The sequence below is a fragment of the Phalacrocorax carbo genome, chromosome Z (genome assembly GCF_963921805.1).
Source record: "Phalacrocorax carbo chromosome Z, bPhaCar2.1, whole genome shotgun sequence".
NCBI classification, from domain to species: domain Eukaryota; kingdom Metazoa; phylum Chordata; class Aves; order Suliformes; family Phalacrocoracidae; genus Phalacrocorax; species Phalacrocorax carbo.
Genome location: NC_087548.1, coordinates 5,893,016 through 5,905,348, shown reverse-complemented (window position 1 = coordinate 5,905,348; position 12,333 = coordinate 5,893,016). Strand labels below are relative to the sequence as shown.

General features: G+C 49.5%; 1 protein-coding gene across 1 annotated transcript; it reads right to left on the bottom strand.

Annotated features, from left to right (window-relative positions):
* Positions 1-4,026: 4,026 nt before the first annotated feature.
* On the bottom strand, positions 4,027-11,722 carry ATP5F1A (ATP synthase F1 subunit alpha). The gene is made up of 12 exons (XM_064437919.1): positions 11,559-11,722; positions 10,457-10,535; positions 9,182-9,351; positions 8,177-8,350; positions 7,932-8,098; positions 7,639-7,787; positions 6,562-6,713; positions 6,207-6,431; positions 5,993-6,100; positions 5,314-5,458; positions 4,944-5,094; positions 4,027-4,233 (listed from the first exon to the last, which is right to left on the bottom strand). Exons 1-12 carry the CDS (start codon positions 11,616-11,618, stop codon positions 4,152-4,154), a joined length of 1,662 nt encoding a protein of 553 aa, XP_064293989.1. The 5' UTR covers positions 11,619-11,722; the 3' UTR covers positions 4,027-4,151.
* Positions 11,723-12,333: the final 611 nt, after the last annotated feature.

Genomic DNA, 12,333 nt, shown 5'->3' with positions numbered 1-12,333 from the left:
TCCCAGGGCCGCCCCGTCCCGCCCGGTCCCACCCCGCGGCGTGGTGTCCCCACCCCGTCCCCACCCCGCCGGCTGCCGCGGGGCTTCGCGAATGCCCGTGGGTTTGGGGAGCGGGGCGCAGTGCGGCAGGGAGCACCTCTCCCCGCGGCAGGTGGGTGGGATCCGTGGGGATGAGAGGCTCGGGGTAGGGAGAGACCCACCCGAGACGGTCCAACCCGGCTGACCCGCGCGGTTTCACGAAGGAAACACGGAGCGCGACGAGCATCACGGCCGGCGGCTGCACAGCCGCGCCCCCGCGGCCCGCAGCGCCTGCCCCACCTGGCCCGGCCAGAGGTTTGACGGGGTGTTTTGGGAAGGTTTCACCATTTCAGCTATTCTTATCCTTAGCTGATTCTGGGACACTGCCTGAGAGGAGGTGCCGGGTGAGCAACCCCTGACCTGTTCTTAAAAAAAAGATGAAAGCAGATGAGAGGGGACACTATGTGCTGGAAAGCCTGAATCACACCCGCTGCCGCTGCTTTAACACAGGGGCAGCTAAAGCAGCCCAGTCACATCAAAAAAAAAAGCATTTTCCACTTACTGAAATAAATCCGCTCGGTTGTGCCCTGAGGCCACTGCCACTTGGCAAACGTTTCTGGGGTTTATACTGATGAACGCGGGTTTGCACAGATTTTGCTTTCAGTGTAAGTGGCTGCAGCCCCTGCCCCGGCAGCAGAGGTAGTGTCACACCTCTCTTCCAGACACGAATCAAACCTGCCTGGCTGCAAACACACCAAACGCTCCAAGGCGTGAATCCTGCAATAAACCTTCACATTTTTCTCCATCTGATCTGACTCTACTGCAGGATCTGACTGCTTCAGGACAGGAGGATAAGCCCGAGTTTGGTTGAGACCCAAAGCGAGCAGGACAGAGGCACGTGGGTCAGCCGCACGTCGCGGCTTTGGTGTCACCTGTGCAGAGAGCAGGTGTCATCGCGGCGCTGGCAGTTACGTGTCACAGGACACCGTGCTGGAAATACGCATTTCTGGGACCTTTCTGTGATTTTCTGAACCGGCTGTTGAGCTGATTTAGCCGGATGAACTCTGTGTGCGTGCCTCCCACGGCAGAGGGCACAAACACCCGCCACGGATCCACGCCGTCACGACCCACTCGGTATTTCTCTGCTTCCCAGCACCACCCCGTGGCCGGGGCAGCCCACCGCACCTCTTGGGACTTGTGACCGGTCCTTCAAGCACCCCTCTGCACTTCTGTCTGACCACACTCACCTGTCACACGGTGCTTTAATGAGGAAATTACCGCTTTCTTAAGTCACAGCGGCAACAGAGCAGAAATCAGAACTTTGGAGCGTTTAGCTGGTACCAACCGCAAACAGACTGCGGCGCGATTTTGGGCTAAGACACCCCTAAGATTGGTGCTAACTACAGCAGTACGTAAGTAAAACAAGACATGGCAACATCAGCAAGTAACGGGGGTTTGGTGGCCGTGGGAGAACAGAACAGCGAGGTGTAGAGGCTGTGCTGGAAGGGGCCAGTGACATGGAAAGGCTCTGCCGCGGTACTCCTCCGCGCCTGTGAAGCTCCCAGGGAGCTGAGCATAGAGGAAACAAGGCTTCGAAAGAAGGAACTCCACAGGAAGCCCTCCTCCAGGAGGGGAGCGCTGTTTGAACATGCCAGCTCTTCCCAGAAAGACAACCCACACTTCTGGACTAAAAATAAGTGTTTATTTTTTCCTGTACTGCAGAGCAAGGGCCATTAACAGAGAAGCTTGTTAGCCTGGAGCTGGGTGAAGGGCTTACAGAATCCCAGACTGGCGGGGGCTGGAAGGGCCCTCTGGAGCTCACCCCGTCCCACCCCTGCTGGAGCAGGCACCCCCAGAGCAGGGGCACAGGGCCGCGTCCAGGCGGGGGGTGAATGTCCCCAGGGAAGGGACCCCACAGCCTCTCTGGGCAGCCTGTGCCCCTGCTCTGGCACCCCACAGCAAAGGGGTTTCTCCTCATGTTCAGGTGGAGCTTCCCGTGTTCCAGCTTGTGCCCGTGGCCCCTTGGCCTGGCGCTGGGCACCGCTGAAAAGAGCCCGGCCCCATCGCCCTGACACCCGCCCTTCAGATATTTATAGGCACTGATGAGATCCCCCCTCAGGCTTCTCTTCTCCAGGCTGAACAAGCCCAGGTCTCTCAGCCTTTCCTCACCAGGGAGATGCTCCAGGCCACTGAACATCTTCATAACACTCCGCTGGCCACGATGACCAGGGGACTTGAGCATCGCCCTTGTGAGGAAAGACTGAGAAACTTAGGTGAAGACCAAGAGGCTTAGATAAAATGTTTCCAGCTGCTTGCCCCACAGCAGGTTTGAACATGGAGACAGGATGCTCCTGCAAAGGAAGCTGACTGGGGACTGAGCCAACGGCCCCACAGAAGTCCTACAATCACAGTTTGGGTGGGAAGGCAGCCTTGAAGGCCACCCAGTCCAACCCCCTGCAGTGAGCAGGGACATCTTCAACTAGATGAGGTCACTCAGAGCCCCATCCAGCCTGGCCTTGAGTGTGTCCAGGGATGGGGCATCGACCACCTCTCGCGGCAACCTGGGACAGGGTTTCACCACCCTCACTGTAATGTTTTCCTTATATCCAGTCTAGATCTCCCCTGCTTTTTAGTTTAAAACCATCACCCCTTGTCCTGTCACAGCAGGCCTTGCTAAAGAGGTCACCCCCATCCCTCCTACAGCCCCCCTTTCAGCACTGGAAGGCCACAATAAGGTCCCCCCGCAGCCTTCCCTTCCCCAGGCTGAACAACCCCAGCTCTCCCAGCCTCTCCTCACAGCAGAGGGGCTCCAGCCCCCGGAGCATTTCTGTGCCCCCTCTGGCCCCGCTCCAACAGCCCCGTGTCTGTCCCGTGCTGAGGAGCCCTGAGCTGGAGGCGGCGCTGCAGGGGGGTCTCACAGAGCGGGGCAGAGGGGCAGCACCCCCTCCCTCGCCCTGCTGCCCACGCTGCTGGGGATGCCGCCCAGGGCACGGGCTGTGAGCGCACACTGCCGGCTCATGTACAGCTTTTCACCCCCAGCACCTCCAAGTCCTTCTCCTCAGGGCTGCTCTCAACACCTCTATCCCCCAGGCTGCACTGATACGGGGCGACCCTGCACTTGGCCTTGTTGAACCTCATGAGGTTCTCACAGGCCCTCCTCTCCAGCCTGTCCAGGTCCCTCTGGGTGACATCCCGTCCCTCTGGCCTGTCAAACACACCCCTCAAGCTTGGCATCATCTGCATCTGGTGTCATCCTGATCATAGTAACTGCGGAGCAGAGGCTCACTGAGGATTAAGGACCTGGTTCCAGTGTACCTGGTAAAGCTGAACACATCACACCAAGCAGAAAGACTTTAATCTGAGCCTTCCCACACCCCACATACAAGTTCTAACAATGGGGCCTTGTACCTCACATAGCTCGCAGAAAGTCAGGAAGTTAAACAGATGCTGGGGTGTATAACCTCCCCCCCAAAGCACTAACAACTGCAAAGTTCACTGAGAACTACAGAGGACGGTGGCACTTGTATCACTGCGACAGCTACATGTGCAGTTGTCCCGGGACACAAGGACAGCCAGTTCTGAAAGAACGCACCTGCTGAAAGCCAGACACCAGGACCAGCTAGGCCGCAGTTCTAAGAAACTGTGCCACAGTATCACTGTTAAAGAACACTGTGAGGGCCACTTAGTTACCACTCCTGACCTGACAGCGTAAACGGCTTCCCCAGTTGCGCACCTTCCTCCGAGATCAGCTGAAAAGGGTAAAACCAGGAAGAGCGGCCCTCAGCTCTGTCACGACAGGAGCTGCAGCCTCAGCCACAGGTTCCAGCCGCGACCCCTGCCCGTTCCTAAGGGCACTCTGATCCACCCAACCCTGCTGAGACAGCCTCTGATTTTTCAGTTTCTTTAGCAAGCATGTGCCCAGGGGAGTTTAACTCTGTGGTTCTAAAGGTGTGTGTTGCTCAAGTAGCCAACCAGAAAGGCGGTAACCTAGAAGAGAATATACAAGCCTTTTTACGTGGAAACTTTTATTCTCACCAAGATCTGTACATTCAAGTCACACATACTTTTAAGTCTTTGATGGAGCTGGAGCACAGGATCACGACAACAGCCTGGTCTGTTTGAACAGTATGAGTTTATGCCTCAAAAGTAGCCAGGAAACTTGTGACTATTTCCTTCAGCTTAGCTTCTGTCTGGTCAGAGATCTTTCCTTCGGTCCTGTTGAAAGAGTTGAGTTAAACTTCTGATGCAGAAACAGGCACACAGTCAATGCCTGACTACGGCAGAAGAAACACTTTACAATGACCCTTCCAATTTCTACCAAAATTAGTAGGTGAATTAACAGATTTCTGTTTGATGCATGAAGCTACACCACTGAAACTAACGTAATATCCCTTCTCCTCAAGAAGCCAGTCCTGCTTAAGAACTAAGGTTTGTCAACAAATATTTTCAGAACAGCTGTACGTAGTTCAACATGGCTCTGCTACAGAGCTATGCCTCAGAGATGGAAGGCACATGATTTGACTCACAACAAAACAAGCCAGGACCACAGTTTGCGGGACAGAACCATGGAAATACTCAGTCCCCAACAGTCCACACTCAGCGGCAGGAAAGGCAGGGAGCAGCACTTAATCCACAGTGCTGTAATACGTTAAAGCTGTCAAAAACATGGCAACAGACTAGATTCCATGATTTCAATACCAGATAGGAGGGGTACTCAGCTGGATTTCCTAAGTTGAGACTGGGGACAAGAAGCTGAGCTCCGGACAGTGCAAGGAGAGTAGGACGGCTGATTCAACCTCCAGTTCTCATACAGGCAGCCTGTACAGCCTGATGTTCTAGGATACACTAAACAGTTCAGTGACCGTTATCTGCACTCCAGCCATTGAGTCACCCCCCTTGGGATGAAGGCAGGTAAACCACCATACCTGATCGTGGAGAGGAGGGCCTGGTGCTGGCTCAGTACGTGAGCTAGGAAAGCACTCTCAAATTTGGTGATTTTGCTGGGCTCCAGCTTGTCCAAGTGACCTCTTACACCAGCATAGATGACCGCAACCTGTTCCTCAATAGCCATGGGAACTGCATAAGAGAAAGCATTCGTGCCATTGGTAACTCTTACATCAGGACACATCAGTACCACAGAGTCCTCCTTTGAAGATCAACCGCATGTATACACATGGCTCAAATAAATCTATGGTTAATGTGTCCACAGAATGTCTCAATGCTGCCGCAAAGACCAGCCTTGTTAGCACAAGACACTAGCAGGAATCACAGACCTGTTACATCCAAGACACTCACCATACTGTCCCTGTTTGAGAAGCTCTGTGAGACGTACACCGCGGTTCAGCAGCTGTTGTGTGGCAGCATCCAGATCAGACCCAAACTGAGCAAAGGCAGCTACTTCACGGTACTGAGCCAATTCCAGCTTCATGGTACCTGCCACCTACAACACAAGATACAGTTTTCACATGAGTCTAGTAGTTTGCAGGTTACCTTCAGCTGACAGTTGTCACAAGTCAGCTTTGCCTTGCATACCAGTCAAGTCAATCTCAAGACTCTGACAGATGATTATATGCATTTCTAAAAGTCCCACCATCTGCCTGACCTTTTAACCTGAGCATGCTATTCCTCCCTCAAATGGGCACAGCTGATATTAAACTTCTCTAATACCATATCTGGATTAAACAAAGTGTGGGCTTAAGAGAACATTCTCTATTTCTAGTTAGATCAGAACCCAGTTCAGCATACTGAAACTTAATAATCCTACATCTTTATGCAGATATTATTTTCCTTTCTCCCCCCTCCCTCTGCAACGGAAATACCAGAGATCCCCAGTTTGTTCTTTTATAATTTCATAATGCTAAGGAATACAAAACTTTATCTCCTCTCTGTTCACAACTCTAAAGAGTTAAGCGGGTTGGAAAGCCTACACACTACTCGTCTCTATTGAGAGGAGGAGCAGCAGTTTCATGCTTACCTGCTTCATAGCCCTGGTCTGAGCAGCAGAACCCACACGGGACACAGACAGACCCACATTGATGGCTGGACGGATACCTTTGTAGAACAACTCAGTTTCCAAGAAGATCTGCAGGAGAAAATTGTTTTGTCATCAGATCAGAAGCCTGGATGCCTCCACAGAGAACTGCCAGTAGGTTACACAGAAGTACTGGCATGTGAAGAAGATGTCCTACCTGTCCATCAGTGATGGAGATGACGTTGGTTGGAATGTAAGCAGACACATCACCAGCCTGGGTTTCAATGACAGGCAAGGCGGTCAGAGAGCCACCTCCAAAGGAATCATTCATTTTGGCTGCTCTCTCCAGCAGGCGAGAGTGCAGGTAGAACACATCGCCTGGGTAGGCTTCACGACCAGGTGGACGACGCAGCAGCAGAGACATCTGGCGATAGGCAACAGCCTGTGCAGCATAAAGAAAGCTCTCAGACTTCAGCAGCTCATTTAAAATTTTGATTTTCTAAACCTCAGGTGATCTTACACCTCCAAACACCAATGTTGGACTATAAGGCCTATAAACAATGTTTCCTGACCTGTTTGGATAAGTCATCATAGATGATCAGCGCGTGTTTTCCATTGTCTCTGAAGTATTCCCCCATGGAGCAGCCTGAATAGGGAGCCAGGTACTGAAGGGGTGCTGCATCGGATGCTGTGGCAGACACCACAATAGTGTACTTCATGGCATCTGGAAAGAATGGGGGAGACACACCACTGAGTGTTACCTTATCACGCCCGTAACATGCAGTGCTAGCTGCTGAAGGAAGCCCAGGCAGCACCACTACGCTGTTACAGGGAAGAACGCCATACTGGGTTAACACACCCATTAGCTCAACTACTTCAAGAAGTTTCAAGAGCAAGTTCATGGCAGCTAAAGACAAACACTTGCACACTTCTTTCCCATTTACAAATAAGTTCAAACTTTCACTAAGACACATTTTGGTTCTAGAAATAACTCAGCCTTGAAGTCTGTGATTTCCTGGCTTCTGCAATGAAACCCTTTGTTTCATACTACCAAACAAATTATTGTCTTTAAAATGGGTTTATTTTCCTGCTAGATATGACTCTGCTTGACCAGGAGGCAAGAGGTAAGGTGCCTGATCTCTTGCAGGCTCTGTTACATGTCAATGAGATCAGTTTCTAATAGGATGCTATCACTTAATCCCTTACGCTTGGGCTATAAAGTCTATATTTTGTCAGTAAAGTCTTTCCACTAAACTCGCAACTGCCACTCACGCTGACTTGCACACATATGAAACAAACGCCAAGTCCATAAATACTTGGAGTCTATGGCTCAACATCAGGCCTGACTGCCATGAGAAAGCTCTCTGAACTCTGCTAAAGAAAAAAAAAAAAACATGCAAGGTGACTTTTCCAGAAGCAATCCAGCAGTTTTGGGTCCTCATACTACTTCTAATACACTGTAGCAAAAGAGGGTGTTTTTCTTTCCCCAGATACCTAGAAAGATTTTTGTCCAGAAAAAGATAGTTCTCACATCTAATAAGAAAATAATTTTGTCCATACATACAGCTAGAAGAGTTCACAGTAGTTTCAGCATTATGAGAACAGGATGTCACTAGTTGCCAGGCTCAACCACGTTCAAAAATCTGTACCTGCATCAGTGAGCCTCTTCACCAGCTGAGCAACAGTAGATCTCTTCTGGCCAATTGCAACATAGATACAGTACAGCTTCTTCTTCTCATCTGTTCCATCATTAAATCGTTTCTGGTTGATAATTGTGTCAATTGCAATTGAAGTTTTCCTGTGTAACACAGAGGCTGGTAAGTTAAGTTGCCTATGGTTCTCCCAACCTCTACACAGTTCTGTGTCCAGCTCTGCGCAGCGGAGCACACTGTCCTCATGCCTCTGCTTAACAAAACATTTTTAGCTCAGGCATTCAACTTACCCAGTCTGCCTGTCACCAATGATCAGCTCACGCTGGCCACGACCAATTGGCACCAGGCTGTCCACAGCCTTAATACCAGTCTGCATAGGTTCACGCACAGAGATTCTGGGAATGATCCCAGGGGCCTTTAAGCCAACCCTCCTACGTGTCTTAGACGTAATAGGACCCTTAAAAGAGAGAAGAAAACCTGTTGCAGTCTGTATCACAGACACAAGCAGACATAGTAAGCACGTAGCCAGGCTTACCTTCCCATCAATTGGATTGCCCAGGGCATCTACAACACGGCCCAGCAGCTCTTCCCCAACTGGAACATCCACAATGGCACCCGTCCTCTTCACAACATCCCCTTCCTTGATCAGTCTGTCATTACCGAACACGACAACACCAACATTGTCGGGCTCCAAATTCAAGGACATACCCTAGGGCAAAGATCACATTACCCTGAGAAAACCCATGCCAACATTTACAAAATTTTGATAGTTTAACGCAGACGATTATTCTACAATACACACTTACCTCAATCTTATTTTTAACAATAGTTAGCATTCTGCTTTTATGCACAATGCACATGTTCTTCCATACTGCTGAGAGAGCCTGTCTAAGCCTTCAGCCTACTACGTAACTAATTATACTTGAAGCAATCTAACATTAAGTAATTGATCTCTCTATAAAGATCAGAAAGGATAAGCAGGGTTCAAAAACAACACTACTCTCCTGCCTAGAAATTGGACAAGGGAAAAGCACTGCCTTCTTCTCTGCCTAAGGCGAGTTAGGTCATTAAAAATACTGGAAGAGGCATTGCAGTACTCTTGGGAACAGTCAGACAGCTTAATTATAGTCTACTCTTAGGACTATAAGAAGTCAGCAAACTGTACACTGTATTGAAGCGCAGAGGCAATTATTCAACAGTAAAAAGAAAAGCCAGCCTGAAACCAAAGAAAACAAAATTCAACGCCAGATTCATTCTTAGTGCTTCCTAAATGAAGACAGATAAAGCTCAAATGTTGGCCAAGAACCACATACTTATACCAAAAGCGAAGTATTAAAAATTCAAGGAATACTTGTTTTTGCAAAGTATTACAAATTCAAAAAATGTTTGCTTTTTGTAGGATTAGTTCAACTAGTCACTACACATTGAAGTTGCAGTAAAGTCTGTAAAAGGTCCACATGGCTAACTCCAAGCGTAGTCTCAGATTCTCCTTAAAAGAGTCTATTTCTAGGCTAAACAAACTGCTTTAGTGAAAGCTTACCTTCAGCCCAGAAGAGAATTCAACCATTTCTTCTGCCTGGACATTTCTTAGGCCATATACACGGGCAATACCATCACCAATTGAGAGCACACGGCCAGTCTCCTCAAGTTCAGCAGAGGTGTCAGCTCCCAAAATACGTTCCTCAAGAATAGAGGATACCTCAGCAGTGCCTGGAAAGAGAAGTTTCAAACCAGATTTAGAACATTAAGGCACAGCATGAATTCAGTAAGCTTGTCTTGAATTCACAAGCCGTGGTTCCCTTTCTCAGGTATGCCACACAATCTAGCAAGCAACACTCTTTGTTACATATGGTACATAAGATCAACAACAGCTTCTGTATTCACAGCCAATAAAAGCAGCTTCCACTCATCTTGCGTCAGCTTCAATCAAAACACTGATGGCTGTTTAGTTATCAATTTCCTTCATTATGTCCTATACTACTAGCAATCAACCTCTCCCCTAGAAAGCAATTAGATTAAGTAGACTAGGCTTAGATCAGAAAGAACAGACACGCTAGCTCCGCTTCCAGAGCATTTACTTAGACTGGAGGCATCAAAACACCCTGTCAACTGCTTCGTAATCCAAGAACCAAATATATTTAAAAGAACTCAATACATTTAAGGTGCAAGTTCAATATAAACTAGAAAAATGTATTCTTCATCTTCCTCAAATTTGTCTGGCAGTGTGCCTCCAACAACTTTTTATTTCCACAGCTAGGAAATAGTAAATAACCCTGTAAAACTGTTGTTTCCTAATAATACCTTTAATAACCCTAAGCCACTTCAAAAAACGTGAGCCGCTACCAAAAATACAGTTATGCAATATTGCTGCCTTATCTCAGCACCAAGACGCTGGCAAGCAAAAAAGTTATACTCAAGGACACAAGGTCAAACAGAGCAGGCCGGGAAAAGTAATTCGTTCCTGCATACTGTTACAAACAAGACAGGAAGCTGGAATTTGAGGCATTCTTCCAAATAATTGTGCAGGAGTTCAAGACTGAATCGAATCCTCGCGAAGCAGGTAAGCTATGTCAGCGAACCGACATGTGACCACTCCTCTGGTTTGGGCATAATTTGACTAGTTATTACAGTGAAGCCTCCTGGATGTGACTGTGTAACAGATAAGTTGACTGTCAACCACTGTCAGTACATAAATGTCCTTAAGTGTTTTGTCAACTGACACAAACATTCATCACGCTCCAAAATAAATTCATTTTTATCTGATAGAGGAAGTTCTTAAACCGCACTCTTATATGAAGGCCTTTCTCAGACTCACCAGTTTTCTGAAAGCATGTTTTGGAAGCATGGATGTTTCTTGTAGCAACAAATGCTGCACCCAGGGCATTTCTGGAAACCTAAAATAAGTAATTACTTCAGTAACAGTGAGATTTCCTCAATCATTAAAAAAAATATTAGGAGATAACACACTGAAATTTTTGATTATGAGCTTATACATTTAATGTGTCTCTGTTTTGAGTTGAGCTATACAGCACTCCATTCACAAATTGTAGTTATGGAACCAAGGTCAGCGCTACTAAGCGAGGACAGATGATAAAGGAGACTGCTTTCAATTACTCGCTGCATTTTTCTGCATTGCGCTTATGTCACCACCACAGCACCGCAGCAGCTCCCAGAGCAACACCTCCTCTCATTTGTCACCTTTGTGCTGAACATCAAAAGCCTGGGGCATAAAAAAATCGGTGCACCTCTCATGGTTCTGCACTAGGGAGAGATAAGACTGCATCTTCTAATGGTTGGCCTAAGAAAAATCTCACTGCAGAATTCCTCAAGCATGGCTAGAACATATATGATAGCAGAAAAAAAAAAAAAAAAAAAACAACAAAAAAAACACCGTGATAATGAATGCATTCAAATATTATAATCCTACATCCCATGCAAAGCCTCCAGTGCAGTCCCATGAAGCATTAATGCAATTTCTCTCAAAGCCTGGGCAGGCCTCTCCTCCGTTCACCTTCACAAGGGACACCGGCTGGAACACGCCCTAACAGATCTCTGCACCCCAAAACGGGGGAAAACCCGCCACCTGGCAAAGCCTCGCAGCTCAAACCCCTAATCCCGGGGATCTGGCCGCTTTCAGACATTTCCCTGAACCCCAGCAGTGTCCGCCCGTATCCCGGGGAAGGACACGCCGTCCCTAAGCCCCCCACCCCTCGGCTGAGGACACCCTCACTCCTCAGCACGGACCGGGGCCGGCGGGCACCCAGCACTGAGGCGAGCTCCCCACACACCCCGAGACCCCGGGGCGGGAGGCCGCGGCCCCTCAATGTCACCTCGCGCCCCAAGATGGCGACGGCGCCCGCGCCCCCCCCACCCTCTCCACTAGCCCATTGGCTCCAGGGAGGAGAAGGCGCGCTCACCAGGCCGGCCGGCCGCGGCAGGCAGCGGGCAAGGGCAGCAGCCACACGGGCGGAGAGCATGATGGCGGCGGCGGCGGCGTCTGACAGGAGAAAGGTGCAGCAAATGCAGGAGGCTGCCGGCCCCGCGTTCTCTCCACAAAATGGCGGCGGCGCGCTCCGCCCCTTTGAGCGGTGAAGCCACGCCCACGGCGCGGGGCGGGGCGGGGCGGGGAAATGCTTCCCCCGCCACCCCCGCTGTCCCGGCGCCTCCGAGCGATGAGGGAAAATGTAATTATAAATAAAATTATTACAAAAAAGACTCCGAAACGGGGCTTTTGGAAAAATACCCCGTTTCGGCAGGTGCCCTTGAAATGGCCCTTGGCGGGCGGAAGGGGCGGGGATCGGCGGCGGTAACATCCTGCAAAAAATGGCATTTTCCGCTAACTGGTGACAACGGACCCTGTAAGCTTTGCAAAACAGAGCCTGGCAGTCAGAGGAGGGAGCTGACAGATAGGGAAGCATTTGGTTTGCAGCTGTGTCCTTGAAGGACTGAGACTGAAAAAAGAAAACATCCCGCCTCAGAAGACAACAAAAGACGGGTGATAAAGTGTGAAGTCAGTCCAAACTGCGGTAGCTGGCGGGACGGTAAAGGCGGCAGGGGGAGCTCATGGCCACCGATGTGACTCGGGACGGAGAAGCCTTGCCCCCGACTCCTGCAGGGTGCAAGCGTGCTAATTTACATACCTAGTGAGGCTAATCAAAGTGTAGCTAACCAGTAGCAGATGAGATAATCATA

Coding starts and splice junctions, on each gene's coding strand:
- ATP5F1A (XM_064437919.1), bottom strand. CDS start 11,618: ATGCTCTCCGCCCGTGTGGCTGCTGCCCTTGCCCGCTGCCTGCCGCGG. Junction 9,352..10,456: donor AACATGCTTTCAGAAAACTG/GTGAGTCTGAGA, acceptor TTCTCTTTCCAG/GCACTGCTGAGGTATCCTCT. Junction 6,714..7,638: donor GAAGAGGCTCACTGATGCAG/GTACAGATTTTT, acceptor CATTCTTTCCAG/ATGCCATGAAGTACACTATT.